Source organism: Lactuca saligna, chromosome 7 (genome assembly GCF_052625555.1).
Source record: "Lactuca saligna cultivar CGN05327 chromosome 7, ASM5262555v1, whole genome shotgun sequence".
Classification (NCBI taxonomy): Eukaryota; Viridiplantae; Streptophyta; class Magnoliopsida; order Asterales; family Asteraceae; genus Lactuca; species Lactuca saligna.
Genome location: NC_136423.1, coordinates 130,588,471 through 130,612,256, shown reverse-complemented (window position 1 = coordinate 130,612,256; position 23,786 = coordinate 130,588,471). Strand labels below are relative to the sequence as shown.

Genomic DNA, 23,786 nt, shown 5'->3' with positions numbered 1-23,786 from the left:
GGATGAGCATATGTGGGTACCCGACTCATTTGACAAAAACCGAAACTGAAACCGCTCTAGACGTTTCTTAAAATTTTGGAACCAATCGGGGAACCGGGTAACCTGGTTACATTAACTTTGTTAACTTTTGTTGATAAAACCGCAACTTCGTTGAATCCAAATTGAAACAATTCGTTCCAAAGAATAATAGAATCAGACCAATATATTCTAAACCGGTTTAAGTAACACACACATATTTATATGAAATACTAATATGTATATATATATATATATATATATATATATGTGTGTGTGTGTGTGTGTGTGTATATATATATATATATATATATATATATATATACCGGTTTTCAGTGGGTACCCAACGGGTAGCGGTTCCGAAAAAATGAGAATTGGAACCGAAACCGCTTAAAGTAGTTTCATTTCCCGAACCGGCAGTTCCGAGACAGTTTCGGTTCCAACAGCGGATACCCGGTTCCGTTGCTCATCCCTAAAAGAAATCATTTGCTTTTTTTTTATTAAAATTGGCTAAAAGGGTGTAAAACCGTATAAAAAGTTAAAACATTTTTTTTTTGACAAACATAAAGCATTAATGAACACAAAAATGAAGTTTTGTTGATTTATCTTAAGAAGTATGTTTGTAGGCCACATAGTGTACAGTGGAGTTCTATTTAGAAATAAAAGCATTTAATAAGTCTTTTTTCCGAGGTGTCATTTGATTTTGCAAGGATTTTTGATAAGTTGTAGTTTTATGGTAAACGTTTTGAACTCAGGACCTAAAAATTAACAATGAAGTAGCATTTTGCCTAAAAATGCATTTTTTAGGCAAATCAATTAAAAAGTGCTCTTAAGTTATACAAGATATAGATGTTAGCTTTATGAATTTACTAATAATATCTATTAAAGATTAAAGAGAATCATAAAAAATTTCAAAAATAACATATAAGTTATCATTATTGTGTGTTTAATAAAAAAAAATTATCTTTATACTTTGATCATTTTAATAAATAAATATAAGTTTTATTCAAAAACAAATTTAATTTATATAAAAAAATCTTCAGAAAATTTCTTAAACTTTAATTTTATTAACGAAAAAATCATCTAATTTAGTAAGTGTTTATCAATTTTAATGATTAATTTGTTTTGTAAATAGATCCAAAATATAGAAATTTTTTGCAAATTTCCCATACAAAAAGTTTTAGGAGTACCTTTGTTATTCCGAAACTAAGATCTAATAGGAAAAAAAAAAAAAAGTTGTAGATCTAAATTACCTCAAAACTGTGAAATTCGGGACACACAAGGTGCAACCGGACTTCCTGTAGGAACCCTCCGTCCACTTTCTCCGATGGTAACCCTCTCATATCCTTAAATCTCACCAAAAATCTTAGGTCGCTGAAAAAAGCCCGCACACTTGAGCAGAAAAGGAACGCAGCTTATTATACATGAAGATAGCAGCGAACATAAACAACCCCTCCAATAAATCTCAACTATTCAAAAGAAAAACTTTGATTAGAAAATGTGAGTTATAAAAGAGATCAGAAGAGAAAGCATAAAAACCAAAAGACATTTAAAGTATATTGTTCTTCATGCTTGTACGCAATGAACAATGATTTTATTATAATTTAAAGGAACAACACACTTGTTACATAGATTAAGATATCCCAATAACTTGCCTTCATATAGTACATTTATGACATAAATAAAAGACATTTTACTACATAACCACGCAGTAATATAAAACACCAACGATAGTGTTTGACGTTAAATCACACTAGAGCCAATGAGCTTGGTTAGCCCAAAGGTGATGGCCATAGCAATCAACCCTCCCAACAAAACCCTAAAACAAGACTTAAACACAGGAGTTCCTCCAAGTATAGACCCTATCCATCCGAAAACCACTAGCGCCAAACTCACCGCTGCAACCACCATACCCAACCTCACTTTATGGTCCTCTACAAAAGAAGCAGCAAGTAAAGGCACTATCGCTCCTAGCGAAAATGCAAGAGCTGATGCTACAGCAGCCAACATAGGATTCGGCAGTTGTTCCTTCTCTTTTTCTTCCTGATTTCCCACCGTTCTATGTTCTCTCTTCTTTTGAGCAACTTCTACATCTAGCTGAGAGTAAACAGAAACGAATTCTCCTATTGCCATACTGCATGCACCCGCAACTAAGCCTACGAAACCTGATAGAATCATGGCTTTGGGGTCATGTTTCACAGCTCCAACACCCATCATCAGAGACGAGACAGAAACTAATCCATCATTAGCTCCCAAGAGAGCTGCACGAAGCCACTGTCCTCTTTGCGAGTAATCAAAGTCTTCCTCTGTGCACACTTCGAATTGCATTGGATCAGAATGATCTTCGGGAATTGGAACATTGAAGTCAGTTTGATTTGTAGCCATGAAGGTCAAAAGGTGAATGTTGAAAGATAATATTAATACAGAAAAGGATGAAGAGGGATAAAAAAAAAGGAGCTAAAACTTGCTTGTGGGAAAACGGTTTCCCTCTAGAGGATATTTATAGAGAGAGGAAGGACCAAGAAAAGATGGAAAGATAACCATTACTAACAAAACTTTTAGGTTATACAAAAACAATTAGATAGTATTTTAGGCTCATGCATGCCTTTACGGTTGGGACTTACGTACACTTGCCTTGGGTCTCACTTGTCCTTTCGGTTTAATAAAATTCCCTTGCTGTTAAAGAAAAAGACTTTTTATCTGTCGTAAAATATCCCTAAATTAAAGTTACACCGGGTGCTATATAAAAAACACATGCTTGGTAATTCACTACAAGTACATGGTAATTCACTAAAAGTACAATATTCAAATTTGGAAATTATGCCTATACAGACAAACAAATGGCATATATATACAGCAATACAAGAAAACTGATTGTTAGTGACCATTTCTTAGTGACTGACCAAAAATTTGGTTTTAACTTATCGTTTAGTGACCATATATTAAGTAGTCACTAACTTTTGGTAATCTTACAAATTTAGTAACTAATACCATTATAGTTGTCACTCATCGGTCACTAATCTATAAAACTAAATTAAAATTATTTTTTAATATCATAACAAATATTAGTGATTAACATTAATGGTCACTCATCTACAAACTTAATGACCAAAATTGATGATCACAACATTGTAACATTAATGACCAAATATAGTGGTCACTAGAACATTAAACAAAAATATTATATTTCATTTAAAATAATTACGTTTTGAGAGTTAAATCACTACAAGAAATATACTCTTTAGCGGCGACACTATTACCGGCGACAAGGGGCTTTACCGGCGACTTTAGATATTATCGCCGCTACAAACCAATATCGTTGGTAATAGTGTCGCCGCTAAAGGGTTGCCACCCGAATTCGTGCTTTCCCCCTCTGTTACATTTGAACCATTCGATGAGATATCTAATCCAACGGGTGAGGTGTCTTATCTTATCTAACCTAATACGGGCGACATATATGTCGCCCCTAAAGGTTAAAAAAAGGTCGCCGCTAATAGTTCACTAAAAATGACGCGGTATCCTTCACTCCAGTTTGTCGCCGCTATTGATCATTGTCGCCGGTAAAGGGTTCTCTGTCGCTGCTATTGCCTCTCGTAGATAAAATAAATAAATAAATAAATAAAAAATAATAAAAATAAAAAACCCATTATTCTTCATTCTTCTTTCTGTTTGCTCTCAGTTTCCTTCGCCATTTCACCGTTTTTCTTTTCAATTTGCTTGTTCCAAGCAAATTTCTCCCCACATTGTTCCAAGCAAATTTCTGTAGGTGTGGTTAAAGCTTTTGGGACCAATTTCTAACTCCATTTCTTGAAGAAAGGTAAGTTGATTTTGTAATTTCATTTTTAATTTGTATGTTAATTTCGATTTGTAGCTTCATCTAGTGATTGAATGGTAATAAATTGTTCATATTCTTGTTTTTGGTGGTGTTGTTTTGGATTAGAAGTAAGTTGTTCAATTTCTTGTTTGTGGTGATTGAATGACAATTAGTTGTATAACTTCCACTTGTAGTTTAACTTTTAGGGACATTTGATGATTATTAAAAGCTGAATTTGATGATTAAATTGCAATAAATTGTTCAATTTCAGTGATTTTGGTGGTGTTCTCCAGTTTTTTCGGTGAGGGTACTTTCGGGTGGAGACTAGTTTTTCCGGCTACATATCCGTTGATTTCCGCCACTACAGGTTCTATTAATTCATTTTTTTTTGTGAATTTTGTATTTATATGTGAAATTATGTGAAAATTAGATTGTATATTTCTTATCTGTTTGAATATATGTGAATTTGGTGTATCACTACAACAATCGGACCCTATGGAGACGAGAATTTCAGACCCTATGGAGACGACAAATCGTCGTCATAGGGTATCGCGACGACAAGTCATCGGCACAGGCGTATCGGCATAGTTCTGTTAGGTCGTTGACATAGATGTTGTCGGTATAGCTCGCTCTATTGCGACGACATGTCGTCGGCACAGATTTTGTCAACAACATTTTCGGGGGAAAAAATAAAGTTTTATTAAAATCCTATGGCGACGACAAGTCGTCAGGATAGCTATGGAGACGACTAGTCGTCTACACAAGTTGAAGCTATTACGACGCCGTGTTGTTGCTATAGGGGTTTACCAGTTAACGGTTATGGACCTATAGCGACGACTAGTCGTCGGGATAGCTACTGATTGGTTTTTTTTAGCTTTACAGGTTTTGTACATTACCATTACTGCATTTTTAACAAATCCAAAAAACATTGCAGCATATATCAATTGAAATACATTAACTAGGTACCATTGTTCAAATTCAAAACATCAAATTCAAGTTTAATATTACAATAAGTAGTTAACTAACATTGTTCATAATACTAAAAAAACATCAATCATCATTATCATAATCATCTTCTCCTTCTTCTTCTTCTTCTTCTTCTTCTTCTTCTTCTCCTTCTCCTTCCATCCTTTCGGCAAATTGTTGAGAGCTACTTGCTTGTGTGTTATAGTTGAATAGAAAGTTAGGAAATGAAGCCGCCAATGACGCATTATATTGTTGCAAATATTCTTGCATTTGTTGTGCATCGAATTGGGATTGAGATTGGGGTTGACATGGAGACGATTTGGATGTGGAAGGTCGTTCATTTGGAATTAAACCGAAGTTGGCGGTTGGTCTCCTACCCACCCCGCGAGCATGTCCACGTCTCGTCCCAAGGGCATGTTCTAAACATTCTTCCTCGTTTACTTCTCCTCCTTCCCCAACCTCGTTTTGCATTTTCTCATATTCATTTTGAATTTTCTCCTAAAATAAAGAAAACAATTAACATACGTTAATTAAAACAAACAATTAAACTTCAACATTCAAAAAATAATAATCTTCCTTAAACAAGAAACTATAATTAATAATAATATATTTAAACAACATATTCATTTCGTTTATCACTTATCCAGTCTTCTTCTGCTCGACTTGTACACCAACCCGAACCTTCTTTGTAGCGCATTTGTCTCCAACCCTCAATATGCTGCGGCTTGATTCCCATTTGTTCCTATAATAAGTGAAAAAATAATAAATATATTTGTACAAATGTTAATAACAATTTTAAATAATACTAATGTATTTTATTACCTCTAAATAACGTCGTTAAGCATAGGGTCTACATTCATGAGCACTTGTGTGTGGAATTTTCGACCTACTAACTTTATTTTTTTTTTCGACGTGCGTCTGTATTCCTCGGTCAAAAACAACAAATCAATCATATTGTTCCAAGCTTGGGCGGTCCAATCATTCGGTGGGTGTCTTCTTGCCCTTTCCACATTACGAGATCCACCAACTCTTTCAAAATGTTTTTTTATCTGATACTTGCGCTCTCGATAAGCTCTTTGCATATCTGCTTGGATACCCGCTCGAAGGGGTTCTCACAAGTTTGTGCCCTGATACCTATTAATATCAAAATAAGTCTGCAAAAGGAAAAACATATTTGATTAGTAAAAAAATATTTAATAAGTGTAAAATTCAATACATATAAAATATATTGTATATTTACCTCTAGTTCGGGATATAAATCAGCTTTGTACTTGGTAGGAACACGACGCCAAGTATGATAATGCAACGGTACCTTTGATCCCACCAGATTTGAGATTAGTCTGACAAACATTTGCCCGTTGTCCCCTATAAATCGATTCGTCCGCCCGGAGATATCAATTCTCAAATCCAAAGGCCTACACTCGTTTTTTTCATACTCCTCGTACAAATTTAAGTTTCTCCCTTTGCCACGCATATTCACATTCACATTCTTCGCTTGTGCTATATTTACATATACAATTTGAAATTTAGAAATTTAAAACTTTTATATATATAATAATTAAAAATTTCATATAACTTACAAGATTGACAACCCGATGGTACACCGCGTGCAATCCCGTGTGGAGGTCTAACCCCACCATCTCCTCCGTGTCCCCTCGCGACTTCTGCCATCTGTTTAACAAATATTATAAACATTCAGAAAATATAATAAAACTACAAATAAGCAACATTTCAAAATTTAACAAATATTATAAGCAATCATGACATATAATAATAATAACATACCGTCAATCAGATTCATCACTAGAACAATATACATGTACAACATCATCATCATTGTCATAGTTTTCATTATTTATTTCTTCATCTGAAGAGTACGTATCATCATCGTCATTTTCATCGTTAATGAAATCGTCATCATATATATTAGGAGCAACAATTCTCCTAGCAACCACACTTGATTCACCAACCTCACCTAAAGTTGTCTAAATAGGTAAGGTGCCTAAGTCGACAACCAGGGTAAAATCAGTTGATTGAGTGTTGTTCACAACATCTATCTCATTGACAACACCGATACTTGGATGATTCTAAAGTTTTCGATGATGAACCTCTTCCACAACTCTCCAGTTATTGTTTTGAGTGGGATCTTGGAGATAAAATACTTGTTTAGCTTGTGTGGCTAAGATGTATTGTTGATCATCAAACCACGTTTTACCGACATACCATTTATGATTGGTATCGATAAGAATCATATTATATATAGTCTTTAAACGTCCATTATGTAATGAGGCATTGAACCATTTACCACGAAAGAGTACAACTGATTTATCATATAAATAATGCAACTCTATGATCTCCTCTAATTGACCATAGAATCGTGTACTGTCTTCTCCGAATGTAACAACACCACTATTTTGAGTAGTGCGTCGGAGATCACGACTATTCACGACAAATCGGACACCATTTACTATGCATGCAGTGTATGAATATGCTCGCAACGGGCCATATGTCAACGCCTTTAATTCGTCAGTACAGTCCGTAGGCACATCTTTTTGGAGACAATAAATCTGTAAGGAAATATAAGATTGTATGTTTAAGTAATAACTTAGTTTTACATTATAAATATATAACATACTTACCTTTTCTTTGAAGCATGACGGAAATTCGTTTTTGAAATCACTTTCATGCAATTCTAATTTGAATTCACTGAATATGGGACAAAATAATTAGAATAGTTAAAACACTATCGAAAAAGGTAGTTAATAGATTAGAAACTTAGGATTTGTAGCTTCTCATCTCATCCTCATCGCAATTGTTTAGTACAAACCAATGCAATGATTTTTTGGCCTCGTTACAAAGTTCAGCGATTTTCTTAGCCGACATTGTTCGACATTGTGATGAGAAGACAGAAAATTGCCTTTTTGGAAGGCCGGGATCATCATTTCTATCAGCACGGTTGAATTTAGTTTGCATACCCTCAAGATACATAGAGCAAAATGTCAAAGCTTCGTCTGCAACATAACCCTCTGCTATTGAACCTTTTGGTTTGGCTTTGTTTCTGACATAATTTTTAAGTTTTTTCATATATCTTTCAAAAGGATACATCCATCTCATGTGTACAGGCCCTCCAAGAATGGCTTCATCTGGTAAATGAAGAATAAGATGAATCATTATGTCGAAAAATACTGGAGGATATATCAACTCAAGATTGCATAAGATCTTCACCACTTCTGTTCTGACATTTCTCATGTCATTAACATCAAATGACCGTGCAAAATTTTTTTTAAAGAATGTACACATGTCAATGATTGTTCTTGAAACATTTGGTGGGAGACATGCTCGAACCCCGATAGGTAGCAATCGTTGCATGAGGATGTGATGATCGTGAGACTTCAGCCCAACCAAATTTGATTCAGTATCATTAACCTTCTTCTTAAAGTTCTATCCAAAACCATCAGGTAGTGTCACTCCTTTAATGAATTGACAGAAATGTTGTCGATCAATTGGTTTGAAAGAGTAAGAAGCATGTGGGAGTGTTTCCTTCTTCTTGTTTTCTTCCTTGTTGTGTTTCTTCATCTTCTTGACTTTCTCTTTTGGCCATTGATCTGGTCTAATGCCCATATTTTTCAAGTCAATTCTTGCTTCTTTTTTGTCTTTGCTTTTATCGTTCATCAGTGCAGTATTCAACACACTCTCATTCACATTCTTTAAAATATGCATAACATCGAAATTGTGTTTTAGGTCGAGGGAAGACCAATACTCAAGCTCAAAGAAGATACTTCGTTTCGTCCAATTTAACTATGTCTTTTTTCTTTCATCATCGCGCTTTCTTTTTTTGCCCCCATAATCAGGATGTTTCCCTGGAATTCGATCAGAGAGACAATTTACTTGCTTTAATATAGTTGCATTACTGAATCTTCTAGGACGCGGTCTTGTCTCAGGTAACCATCAAACAATAGACTCTCCCTCCAACTATGGTTTATATTCAAGAATCGTCTGTGACCAACATAAGACATCTTGTTGGTCACATAAATGGAAGATGTGTCTTCGTTACAAGTAGGGCATGCTAAATAACCTTGACCACTCCATCCAAACAGACTACTACATGCTGGGAAATCATTGATATTCCATAACAACATCGCACACATATTGAATACAGTGTTAGTGTATGCATCTCTCATTTGGACTCCTTCGACCCACAACATTTTCAACTCATCTACCAAAGGCCTCAAGTAAACATCAATGTCCTTTGCGGGTGATCTAGGACCAAGAATCAGCAAAGTTAGCATGAAAGAAGACTCCTTCATACATATCCATGGTGGTGTATTGTAGGTAGTCAATATAACCGGCCAAATACTATAATTGTTATTAAAGTTGCCGAATGGATTAAAGTGATCAACAGCTAAACCTAGACGAACATTTCTAGGTTCTTTGGCAAACTCTGGATATCTCTTATCAAATTCTTGCCATGACTTCCCATCTACTGGATGATACATCATACCATTCGTTGATCTTCCAGTATTTTGCCAAAACATATCTTTAGCTGTGAATCTGGAACTATACATCCGTCGAAGTCTTGGAGTCAAAGGAAAGTACCGCAACACTTTTTGTGGTACTCGTGTCCCCTTTGTGGTTGTGTCCACCCATATACTCTCGTTACAAATCGTGCAATTCTGCATAGAATCATTCTCCTTCCAAAACAAAGCACAGTCATATTTGCAAGCATGGATGGACTCATATCCTAACCCTATCTTTCTCAACTTTTTCTTAGCTTTATAGTGTGAAGTTGGAATCTTGCTCTTCGGGAAAGCAACTCTTAGCAACTCTAAAAGTTGGTCAAATGAACTATTTGTCTATTTATTGATCACTTTAATATGCAAAAACTTTGCTAAAAAGTTTAAAGAAAACATCTCACAATCAGGGTGTAACTTGGTATTTAGCTCCTCCAATAAAGCATCAAATTATGGGTCCATGCCTCGTCCTTCATCATCTGTATTTTCTTCATTTGTATTTTGTTCCGCCATAACGTCATCAATTACATCAAACATCTCATTACTTGTTGGAATGTTTATTGGAGTCGAATTGTAGCCCAAATCCGAAACAAAATGCTTCTCACCATGATAAATCCAAATAGTATACGATTTTAGAAACCCACGGTCATATATATGGGCATAAACCGTACTCAACAACCGTCGATACATATTCACACACTTTACGCACGGACAATGCACTTTGTCTTCAGAGTCAACATGTTTCCTAGCAATCTCCATAAAGTTTTTAAGACCTTCAAAGAATTTTGGGGACGTTCGGTGTTCCCGAATCCAACTCTTATCGATCGTCATTACTGTTAAATTATAAAAAAATTAGATTGTATACATAGTTACAATAAATGTACTTTTATTAGTTTAAATATTTTTATATTTTGTTTACTCTCAATAAACATACTTTTATTAGCTTAAATATTTTTATATTGTCTTTTATGTTGCTATTAGTAATGTTTGTTCTTAATGAAAAACTTTTATTAGTTTAAATCTTTTTATATTTTCACGAACCCAACTCTTATCGACTGTCATTACTATTTCATTATTAAAAATAACATTGTTGTATACATAGTTAAATTGTATGACTTTTTGTTTGAGAAAAAAAAAACAGACGGAATGGATAGATATTGATAAGTATATAAAGAAATATATACCCTGGAAGTCGGAATCAGATGGAATTGATAGAGTATTCATAAGGGTAGACTTCTAAACACATTTTATAGCAATGTACTATTATTAGTTTGTTTAAAACATTCTATTTTTCACTTCTCTTTCATATTTATAGTATATATATATTTTATCTTTTTCAATTACAACATTGTACTTTTAATATTATTTTGTTTTTTTTATATATTTTTTTATACCACCATAAACAAGATAAAAAAATACTTTTAATATTACTTTTAATAACAACGTAATTTTATTATTTTGTTTTATGTTATAACTTTCAAATAGAAATTAAAATAAAATACTTTAATTAACAAGATAAAAAAAGCATGTTGGTATTAATAACTTTTATAGTTTAAATATTTTTAACTTAATAAACATATTCTTATTAGTTTTATATTATTTTGTTTTTTTTGGTTTTTTTATCTTGTATATTGACATTAAAGTTTATTAGTTTGTTTAAAACATTAAGATGGTTCAAACATATATGATCGAAAGATCATTCACGGAGAATACTAAAGATAAAAATACTTTTAATATTACTTTTAATAGCACCATAAACAAGATAAAAAAAATACTTTTAATATATTATTTTATTATTTTATAGCACCATAAACAAGATAAAAAATATTTTTAATATTACTTTTAATAACAACGTAATTTTATTATTTTGTTTTATGTTATAACTTTCAAATAGAAATGAAAATAAAATACTTTTATTAAAAAGATAAAAAAAAGTACGTTGTTATTCATAACTAAACAAATTAAACACAATTCATACATATTTTACATTTTATACATAAACTTTTATAGCAACCTAAACAAAGATCACAATCATACAAAATTTCATACCAATATAAACAATTTCAATTTCATATACCAACCTAAAAAACATCAATTTCATATACCAACCTAAACAATATCAATTTCATACAATTAGTTTGTTTAAAGTATAAACCTAAACAAACAACAACAGAATCATATATATATATATATATATATATATATATATATATATATATATATATATATATATATATATATATATATATATATATATATATATATATACACACACACACAAAACAAACAATACAATTACAAAAAAACAACAAACCACAACACATATATATATACAACAAACAACAATCACATATATATATATATATATATATATATATATATATATACAACACAATCACATATATATATATATATATATATATATATATATATATATATATATATATATATATATATAAAAGCAACAAACAACAAACAATTTCAACACAATTCAATTTCAATTTCAATAAAAATTAGAAAAAAAAAACTAACCTTTTGTGCTTGTGATGTTCCGTCTTTTTGGCTAGTCAAAGAAGCAAGAAATACTCCGGTGGTGGCTGGTGGTGGCCACAGGCAGCAACACTAGATAGTGGAAGGGTGATGCAGTCACTAGATCGGTGGAGCTTCACCACCGGTTCCTAAACACCAAAAAAACCCCAAATTAGGGGTAAAAATCAATACCAAAACACAATAAAAAACAAATTAGGGGTAGAAATAACCTTGGATTGGCTTAATTGCTGGATATTTTCGTTGGACAGCCGATTTTGTGCTTGGGAGGAAAGAATGGAGAAAGAAGAAGTCGCTGTGTGCAAATGAAAGAAAGCTGCGTATCTGTTTTAGGGTATACCCCTATGCCGACGAGATGTCGTCGGTATAGGGTCGACATAAACAACAACGTCTCACTTAATCCTGAAATATATATATATATATATATATATATATATATATATATATATATATATATATATATATATATATTAAAAACCCTGTGCCGACGACTTGTCGTCGACATAGGGTATCCCAAAACTACGTCGTTCACATTTTCTGGCACTTGGAATAAAAATAAATGTAAAATACTTTTTTTTACCTATATCGACGAGACGTTGTCGGTATAGATTTTCAACTTACCGCCAACATTTTCGTCGTTCCCGCCAGACCTATGGCGACAACTTGTCGTCGGCACAAATGTAGTGGTCAAATGAAATTGGTCAAAAGTTTCAAAAGCTATGGCGACAACTTGTCATCGGCATAGGGCACCTGTACCGACGACGTTTGTCGTCGGGATCGTCGTCGTCGCCTCAGTTTAATATTCTTGTAGAGTATATATGTCAATGTATGTGTGTTTGATGTATATGTTTGTATATTAGTATTTGGTAGAAATTATATGTATTTGTTATAAGTAGGATGTTATTGTGTGTTTGTGAATGTATGTGTGCTTGTTGTAAATGTGGTATATGATTGTGAAACTTTTGTATTTGGTATAAATAGGATGTTATTATGTATATATGTGAAATTATGTGTATCTGGTTTAAGTAGGATGTTATTTTGTGTGTATGTGTATGTATTTGTATTTGGTGTATATGTGGTATATGTATGTGAATTTCCTCATCTTATGTATTATGTAAAACTATGTCGTTTTGGTATAAGTAGGATGCTATAATTGAAAAAAAAATTATAGTTATAATTTGAAAAAAAAAACACAATATATATATATATATATATATATATATACATATATATATATATATATATATATATATATATATATATATATAAATTTGTTTAAAAATTTATATACAAAAACTAGAAAGTTTCTAGTTTTTACTCAAGCTAACTCCAAATTAATTAACCAAAACGTTATATAATTAACTTATAATCTTCAAATTAATTTATAAGGTTATATTTCTATTACCAATAATAATCGGTTACCATAAAAATAGGTTAAACGATGCTATAATTGAAAAAAAATTATTGTTATAATTGGACAAAAAAAACACAAAAAAATTATAAAATTGTTTAAAAACTTATATACAAATACTAGAAAGTTTCTAGTTTTTAAATGTTTTATTTGCAACATATTTATATAATGTTATAAACTATATATATATATATATATATATATATATATATATATATATATATATATATATATATATATTAATCTCGACGGTAAAAAAGAACAACACAACAACATAATATGTATGTAAAAGTATGTGAATTTCATGTTCTTATGTATTATGTAAAATTACGTGGTTTTCTTATAAGTAGGATGCTATAATTGAAAAGAAAATAAAATTTAATTATTGTTATAATTGGAAAAAAACACAAAAAAATTATAAAATTGTTTAGAAACTTATATACAAATACTAGAAAGTTTCTAGTTTTTAAATGTTTTGTTTGCAACATATATATATATATATATATATATATATATATATATATATATATATATATATATATATATATATATCTCGACGGTAACATAATAACATAATATGTATGTAAAAGTATGTGGATTTCATGTTCTTATGTATTATGTAAAATTATGTGGTTTTCTTATAAGTAGGATGCTATAATTGAAAAGAAAATAAAAATTAATTATTGTTAGAATTGGAAAAAAAAAAACACATATAAATGTTATATAATTTCTACCCAAGCTAAACCCAAATTAAGCAATAAGTTATATAGTTAACTTACAATAGTAATAAATGTTTTTTATGGATCTTTGATCTTTTTATTTAATATTTACAACTTTTGCATAAACAAATTACAAATAGATGTAATTAAAATTAATTAAAAAAACGCATAATAAAAAATTTTAGTTTAACTTTTTTAATTTTTTAATTTTTTATATTTTTATTATTTTAATTGTATAAAAAATGTGGATTGGAAAAAAAAAAACAATGCTAATTCTGTATACTAAACTCTAAACCCAAAATAATGTTTCAGCAACATCATGTCTATTGATAAAAGCTGGACTACTAATCCATATTGAAACCATCCCGAGTTCCAAGCGGGACTCAAAGCTTTTATCGAGAAGTCGAAGTCACACCTTAATAGTAATGGTAAAATCAGATGTTCAAGTACCCGACTGCAGTTGAATGCCATATATTTATAAATGGTTTCAGTAAGTCGTACAAATTTTGGATCTATCATGGTGAATCTTTTATTCCTCTAGTCTTCTTGCCAAGTAACCAAATGGTCGATTTAATCGACAATGTGATGTGGGAGTCAAGAGAAAATGATACCAACCTTGATGAAGGAACCTCGAATACAAGTGGTAGCGGTGTGGATGGTGATTTTGTATAGTTGTTGGAAGAAATGGAAACTCAATTGTATCCCGGTTGCATCTTTTCTTCCCTTGAGTTTCTAGAAAAGTTAATGCATATCAAGGTGAACAACAAATGGACTGATAGTTCATTTGATCAACTCCTTAAGTTGTTGCAATTAGCATTTCCCAAAGGCAACAAGGTTCCCCTTTCACATTATCTAGCCAAAAAGAAACTAAAGTCTATTGGCCTGGGGTATGAGTCGATACATGTGTGCAAAAACGATTGTTGTCTCTTTTGGAAAGAACACGATTCATTACTTGTTTTTCCCGTTTGTAAAGAGAGACGATGGATCGATAAAAACACCATGGGTAAGAAAGTACCTCATAAGGTGTTACGGTACTTTCTTGTGACCCTTAGACTACGACGTTTATATTGTTCGAGGCACACTGCCAAAAATATGATTCGGCATAGTACCAGACATTCAAAAGATGGTGTGATGCTTCATCATATTGATGGGGAACATTGGCAAGATTTTGATAAAAAATACTCCGACTTCTCAAGTGAACCCTGTAATGTACTCCTAGGTCTTTCACCTGACGATTTCAATCCATTTGGAAACATTGGCAAGATTTTGATAAAAAATACCCTGACTTCTCAAGTGAACCCCGTAACGTACTCCTAGGTCTTTCACCTGACGGTTTCAATCCATTTCGAAACATGTGTAATCCACACAGCACATGGTCGGTCATACTCACCACATACAATCTGCCACCCTAGCTTTGTATGAAAGAGTCATCATTCATGTTGACTTTGTTGACTCCAGGCCCAAAAGCTCCTGGAAAGGGTATGGATGTTTTCCTTAGACCGTTGGTGGAAGAGCTTAAAAATTTGTTGAACTCAGGCGTACGTATTAAAGATGCGGTGACAAACACATTCTTCACGATGAGAGCTTTGTTGTTGTGGACAATAAACGATTGGCCAGCTCATAGTAGTCTATCGGGTTGGAGTGGGCAAGGGTATAGAGCATGTGCTACTTGCAATGAAGACACTCATTCGTACAGTGCAACAAACAAAGTCGTATATATCGGTCATCATCATCATCATTTCCTAGATGCTAATGATCCGTTAAGAAAGAGGTTTAAATTTAACGGGATGGAAGAGATAAGACTCGCTCCGAGACACTTTAGTAATGATGACATACAAGAGCAACTAGGTCTCCTACTAACTCGTAAACCGAGTAAACATCCTGAGCATGGAGGTGGGGATCCAAAGCGACAAGATTACGAGTTGAACTGGTTGAAACGAAGCATTTTCTACGAAATCGAGTATTGGTCTTCTCTACAGTTGAAACACAACATAGATCTCATGCATGTCCAAAAAAATGTGGACGAGAGTTTGTTAGGTACTCTTTTAATGAACGATTAAAGCAAAGACACATCAAATGCACGAGAGGACTTGAGAATTCTAAACACTTGGAGAAATGAATGGTTGCAAAAAAATGGTAACAAGTTTCATAGACCCCAAGCAAGATACTCTTTCATGAAATCCACTCGACAACTCTTTTGTCAATTTATAAAAGAGGTTAAACTGCTGGATGGGTTTGGTTCTAACATCAGTAAGAAAGTGAACGATACTAACACTAACATTATTGGGTTGAAATCGCATGACCACCACATTCTTATGCAACGTTTGATACCAATTGGAGTAATAAGGTTGTTAGACAAAGATACACATACACCTATTGTAGACCTTTGTACGTTTTTCTAGCAAATTTGTTCCAGAACATTGAAGGTGGAGGATATGAGGAAAGCAAAAGTAGACATTATTGCAATCTTGTGCAAGTTAGAATTGATTTATCCTCCAGCGTTTTTTGACATTATGGTTCATTTAGTTTTGCATTTACCTGATAAAGCGATTGTCGAAGGACCGATATGTATGAGATGGATGTATCCCTTTGAAAGGTACATGAAAAGACTAAAAACTATGTCACAAACAAGGCGAAGCAGGAAGGTTCTATAGCTGAGTGTTATGTTGTTGAAGAAGCTTTATCATTTTGTTCGATGTACCTTCAAGATGTAAAGAATCGTCCAGAAAGAAATGAAGATGTTGTCATTGAAAAAACAAAGTTTTGGATGTTTTAGTCTAAATGTCGACCAGCCAGCACAACTCAAATCAAAACTCTTAATTTAACGGAAATGCATAACATGGAATGGTTTGTATTGAATAGCTGTGAAGAAGTCACACAGTATATCAAGTAATTAATATTATCTCTAACTTTCATCCTTCATTTTTTTTATCTTTTTAAATCTATATCTTTTGGTCATCAACATAGGAAATTCAAATTTGAGCATCCCTAAAGTGATGAACAGAGAGAATTTCGTAATTGGTTTTGTGAAAAGGTAATATAAATTAATAAACAAATTTGTTTCATTGATCTAATAAATACATAATACATATTAATTTATAATTTCTAGGTTCATTAAATGAAAATAGAAAACTCTCCAGAATTCCACAAAGAGTTGTCGGCTCTTGCAATGGGTCTGCAAATGAATGCTTATTCTTACACACATGTATAGTCAATGGTGTTAGGTTTATGATACTTAGTCGTGACACACAACGTACAACACAAAACTTTGGGGTTTTAGAGGTGGGTGAGAAAGGCGAGAAATATTATGGCCAGTTAGAAGAGATTATAGAGTTGAGGTATACAAATGATTATTCAACTGTACTATTTCATTGCAAGTGGTTTCATACTCGAACATGAATTATTTCTGGTGATAATTTCACCAGTATCGACACACGATGCGAAACATACAAAGATGATCAACTCATATATGCTTCACAAGCCAAATAAGTGTTCTACATCAGAGAGCCAAACAATAACCATCGATGTGTTGTCGAGCATGTTAATCATCGAAGTATTTGGGATGAAAAGTGACGAGTGGAATTTTGGTCACTAAATGGTTAGTGACGATTCCTTCTATTGTTAGTGACCATTTTTTTTGGTCACTAATTAACATTTTTTTTTTTGTAGTTTGACTACACTACTATGAAGTATTAATATGTACACTACCTTTCTTTCGTCAACTCCTATCACTGATTCTCTCATATATTTAAATTTTTTATAACAAGAGAGACTATATATGTCTTAGAAATAATATTTACAACAAAGATGGTACCACAAACTTTAAATTAATTACTTCAATTAAACGTACGACCTAGGTAGACATGATGGTCGTATTAATTAGTAGTATGAAAAAATGTACCTAGTTCCATTTATATTGGATTCTTAAGAAAAATATGTATAGTTGTCCAAATTAAAGAAGTCTTGGTATAAAGGAATTGAAACAACCACCCTAGCAAATAAAGAGAAAAGGAACACTCAACACCATAGATCAATGTATAGGATGCCACTAGATCGCAGCAAATGATCATGCATGCAACTTTGTTGGATGTTCAATAAATATATACAAATGAAGGGAGTGTGCACTCCATACGAACGTTGTAGAGATTAATAGTAATTTAATCTATGGACCGTGGAATGCACACGAAGGCCATCACCAACTCTATAAACAACAAAGAGTTATTAATTTTTTTTATTTCTTTTGGTTATAATGGACACTATGTTTTTTGTTATTTCATCATGATGCCAAAAAAGTTATATTAATGCTTATATAATTAAAGGAACACATCACATTAAAGTATTCCTACCTAATATTGACATTTAAGAAAAAAAATCATTAATTATTAATTAAACAGAGATGAAAAACATTTGTTCTAATCAAATAAATTAGATACTACTTAAAGGTCGCATAAATGTTCGTTAATAAGGCCTATTAGGGTTTAGGATAGGGTGTTGCTAAATTTACATCACATAGACATTCTTTATCAAAAATCTACCTATAACATTTTTTTTTTTTTTTTTTTTTTTTTTTTGTGTTTTTTCTTTCTTTTTTGGAACAACAAACATTTCATTAGCAAAACAACAATAGCTCAAACGAAGCTCAAGACGAAGTACAAAAGAAATAAAATAAAGGAGAATTACATGACAATTGTCTGTTAAGAGAGTTAAATTTAAAGTTATTCTTAATCAAATTAAACATATATGTTCTATTATCATCAATAATCATCATTATAGCTCAAATCTTGTTTCGTTTTTGGCTTTTAGATCAACCAAATGATGCCAATATATATATATATATATATATATATATATATATATATATATATATATATATATATATATATATATATATATATATATATATATATATATATATATATATAGAGAGAGAGAGAGAGAGAGAGAGAGAGAGACTAGGACACCCCACCACAACAAAACAAAAAAAAAATTAATTAAAAAAATATGTATTTTTTCAAACACAATATGTTTTAGGGCCTTCAAAAATAATATTTACATCAAAAATATTTTAATGATCCTATAAAAATCAAAATTTCATTGTCTTCTCTTTTAAAATTCTTATGTCCGCACTATAAGAATCGGCCCCTTTGGTGATGCCATTTTTTAACGCTAATCCGACGGCCATTCGTTGGGAAGTCTAGCTATACCCACGACAAGTTGTCGGTAAATTGTCGTCGGCGTAGCCTCGTTTCTGGAAGTGGAAAAAGTAATCAGGATAAATGTTGTTGAGATAGGTACCCTATATCTATGACATTTCATCGGCATAGGGTCCGTCAAGACTGATTTTCAAATAAAAAAAAATTAAGTTTTATTAATTCCTTGTATCAACGACAAGTCATTGTCATAGGTCAACTATGTATGGACGATATGTCGTTGGGATAGGTCAAGCCTGTAACAACGAAAAGAAAAGGTTATAACAGGTTTTACAATTTGAGCAACAATGACGACATATTGTCCGTATAGTTTTTTTTTTTTTTTTTTTTTGAATAATTTTTACAGATTCTCTAATTAACAAACTTGTTTTATAAAACAAACTATTACAATATGCAACATAATTTCATAATAATCTACTAAATAAACATAACAAACCAACATAGTTCAAATCGAAGACTTAAATTCTAGTACATACCAAAATGAGATACAACAAAAACTAGAAGTCTTCAACGGCATTGTTCAGAATGACAAAAAAGATCAATCATCACCACCTTCTTCCGTCTCCTCGGTTTCATTTTCTCATCTTTGGGGATATTTCTTGAAACATATTGGGACTGAATTGAATCGGTGGTGGTTGGTAGTTATAAAGTTAGGTTGCGAATGACTCATTATACCCTTTATACATTTGTTTCAAGTTTTATTGGAATTGTTGTGTTAGTCTAACAACTTAGGAATCACTCATATTTTGGGATTGGGATTGAGAAGATGTAGGAGGGGGTTGATTTGAAAATAAATTATTTGTTGGTGGTTTTGTTCCAACTTTGCGAGTATGTCCACGTTTCTTCTCGAGGACACGAGTGAGGAATTCATACTCATTTACAACTTCGTCCTCTGTGACCTCTTCTTACATTTTCCTATACTCCTCTTGAATTTGTTTCTAAAATAAAGAAAACAATAAACATACATTAATTGTAACAAAAAAACTAATTTTAAACACTATAATAATAATAATAATAATACACCTTAAACGATAAAACAATAAGATATTTAAACAACGTATGTAACAACGTATCACTTCCCCAATATACCACATGCACAAATAATAATCCTCTCATGGCTAATAAGCCTCTCATCACTATAACCCGACATGGACCCCCCAGTCTTATGCTTCTCGGTGAAGATCCTTCGGTCTCATGGCTCGGTATGGATCCTGCGGTCAATGTATCTTAGTGGAATCATCCGAATCCAACTCGGGTGGACCCTCCGGTCCTAACTCAGTAAAACTCAAAATAATACACAACATAAATCACAAAGATATAATACATGATATCACAATACTCAATAAAAGCACATAAGACCCTCCGGTCACACAAAGATTACCACTCTAGGTAAGTATAGTGAGAAGACTCACCTCGTAAGCAAGAAAATACACCTAGTACACGAATCACCGATCTTGGCTCCGCTTAACACATATGATAATTATCTCTAATTAACACTCCAATAACAACTTTAAATAACCAAATGCTATTTTCTCTCTCCAGCTCTTGGGATGGGTAAAAGACCATTTTACCTCTCCATGGTCCCCAAAATCCCTGTCTTGATCAAACGCTAAAGTCAACAGAAGTCAACACTCGGGTCAACAGTCCATGTTGACTCAACTCACTGAGTACAGCTCATGAACTCATCGAGTCCCTCAAAACTCAGTTAATCGTGAAACCCCAGTCCTACTCGCCGAATTGCTAGCCAACTCGTCGAGTCCTTGCAGCGTCCAAAAGGCTAGGGAACCCCGCCTACTCATCAATTTGTCACATCAACTCGTCAAATCCACTCTGAATCCAAAGATGGGTAAAAACCTCTCAACTCGTCGAGTTGTCTCATCAACTTGCCGAGTCTGTCATGCGTCCTAACCATCGAGTAAACCCTAACTGAATCGTCGAGTCGGCTCACCAACTCGTTGAGTATCTTCAGTCTGTTTCCTCATTCAGATAATTTTGGAAAGAAATAAGGTCTCATACTCTGGATGTAGCCTCCTAATGCTGAATCATCATGTAAAGCTACAAGCTTTACGTTCATGCATAAATGTCAAAACAAGCTCCATAAAGGTCTTTACGCTTGAAGACTTGCCCAAAGCTTGATAAAGCTTGAATCTTTAGGCTCATAGGGACTCATATAGCTCAGATATATAGTCTCAACTTCCATGACCAGTTCAACAACTCCAAACCAAAAGATGGATGGAATAAAACCCTAAAACTCTCTAGAAAGAGATCTAACAAAAGGAATGATCAAGGAGATAGCTTTTTACCTCCACCTGACAGCTAACACTGGATCCAAACCTTCTTGCTCTTCAACCCTCTTCTAAAAATGCACTTGAACACAATATTTTTAGACTTTCTCTTTCTCTCTCTCTCACTCTCTCTCTCTCTCTCTCTCTCTCTCTCTCTCTCTCTTTCTCTCTTTCTCTCTCTCTCTCTCTCTCTCTCTCTCACACACACACACACACACATCAACTACAACTCATCTAGGGTTTTTCTCAATGGGTCTAAATGGTTAGGGAGGCAGAAATGAGGGATTAAGGGCCTTTAAATAGGGTACAAGCCCTAAAATTAGGGTATTCTCAATATAGACTCAACTCGTCGAGTCCACCCTTCGACTCGATGAGTAAGCTTCATATTCGACGCAGCCAATTAAGCTCCTACACGACAAGTCGGGACCAACCAACATGTCGAGCAGGTTCTCCAAAGTGCATTAAAACTCCTAAATTTCTCATCCAGGATTCGATGTGTTACAATTCTCCGCCATTTGAATTAGATTTCTCTCTCGAAATCGCTCCTTTACAACATATAGATCAAACCCAATAATCCGAGAAGCACCACCAAAATCTCACATCATACAACAATCTCCCTTCCAAGACCCCCGAACCTAATCCGGAACACCCAATCCTAAAACAGGACGGACCCCGCTGCAGTACCAATTTTGACTCTCTAGAATTTGAAAACTCTAATGGTTTGTCTCTCTGCTAGACCGCCCATGGAATATATCATCATGTTACTCGCTTATCGAATAACAGACCCCGATAACACACTGTCAGCTCTGATTTTCTTGTTGCGACTGATGGAAATGTGTCATTGACCAATTATTGGCTACCGATCACTCATGTCAGATATACCAATCGATCCAGATCGTAGCTCAAAATGAACGAAAGGGTCACATCTCAGTAGGGACCCACCTCTTGTACCGATATCAGAGCCCATTTGAAAAATGAACCTCAATACACTATCCTCACACACAATAAAATGATATTTCCCGCTCGAAACTATCCTCTCACATCTATACTCATAGAACCCATGGCTCACTCTCAAATTCTCCGTCTGTCACGCGTCCTAACCATCGAGTAAACCCTAACTGAATCGTCGAGTCGGCTCACCAACTCGTTGAGTATCTTCAGTCTGTTTCCTCATTCAGATAATTTTGGAAAGAAATAAGGTCTCATACTCTGGATGTAGCCTCCTAATGCTGAATCATCATGTAAAGCTACAAGCTTTACGTTCATGCATAAATGTCAAAACAAGCTCCATAAAGGTCTTTACGCTTGAAGACTTGCCCAAAGCTTGATAAAGCTTGAATCTTTAGGCTCATAGGGACTCATATAGCTCAGATATATAGTCTCAACTTCCATGACCAGTTCAACAACTCCAAACCAAAAGATGGATGGAATAAAACCCTAAAATTCTCTAGAAAGAGATGTAACAAAAGGAATGATCAAGGAGATAGCTTTTTACCTCCACCTGACACCTAACACTGGATCCAAACCTTCTTGCTCTTCAACCCTCTTCTAAAAATGCACTTGAACACAATATTTTTAGACTTTCTCTTTCTCTTTCTCTCTCTCTCTCTCTCTCTCTCTCTCTCTTTCTCTCTTTCTCTCTCTCTCTCTCTCACACACACACACACACATCAACTACAACTCATCTAGGGTTTCTCTCAATGGGTCTAAATGGTTAGGGAGGCAGAAATGAGGGATTAAGGGCCTTTAAATAGGGTACAAGCCCTAAAATTAGGGTATTCTCAATATAGACTCAACTCGTCGAGTCCACCCTTCGACTCGATGAGTAAGCTTCATATTCGACGCAGCCAATTAAGCTCCTACACGACAAGTCGGGACCAACCAACATGTCGAGCAGGTTCTCCAAAGTGCATTAAAACTCCTAAATTTCTCATCCAGGATTCGATGTGTTACAATTCTCCGCCATTTGAATTAGATTTCTCTCTCGAAATCGCTCCTTTACAACATATAGATCAAACCCAATAATCCGAGAAGCACCACCAAAATCTCACATCATACAACAATCTCCCTTCCAAGACCCCCGAACCTAATCCGGAACACCCAATCCCAAAACAGGACGGACCCCGCTGCAGTACCAATTTTGACTCTCTAGAATTTGGAAACTCTAATGGTTTGTCTCTCTGCTAGACCGCCCATGGAATATATCATCATGTTACTCGCTTATCGAATAACAGACCCCGATAACACACTGTCAGCTCTGATTTTCTTGTTGCGACTGATGGAAATGTGTCATTGACCAATTATTGGC

At 33.5% G+C, this 23,786-nt stretch overlaps 1 protein-coding gene and 1 pseudogene across 1 annotated transcript; both read right to left on the bottom strand.

Moving 5' to 3' along the window:
* Positions 1-1,610: 1,610 nt before the first annotated feature.
* LOC145005197 (vacuolar iron transporter homolog 1 pseudogene) lies at positions 1,611-2,501 on the bottom strand (annotated as a pseudogene).
* A 5,735-nt stretch (positions 2,502-8,236) lies between these two features.
* Positions 8,237-10,137, bottom strand: LOC145007234 (uncharacterized). Its single transcript, XM_078966206.1, has 3 exons — positions 9,771-10,137; positions 8,707-9,620; positions 8,237-8,500 (listed from the first exon to the last, which is right to left on the bottom strand). The coding sequence occupies exons 1-3, from the start codon at positions 10,135-10,137 to the stop codon at positions 8,237-8,239; spliced, it is 1,545 nt and encodes a 514-aa protein (XP_078822332.1).
* Between the last annotated feature and the right edge of the window lie 13,649 nt (positions 10,138-23,786).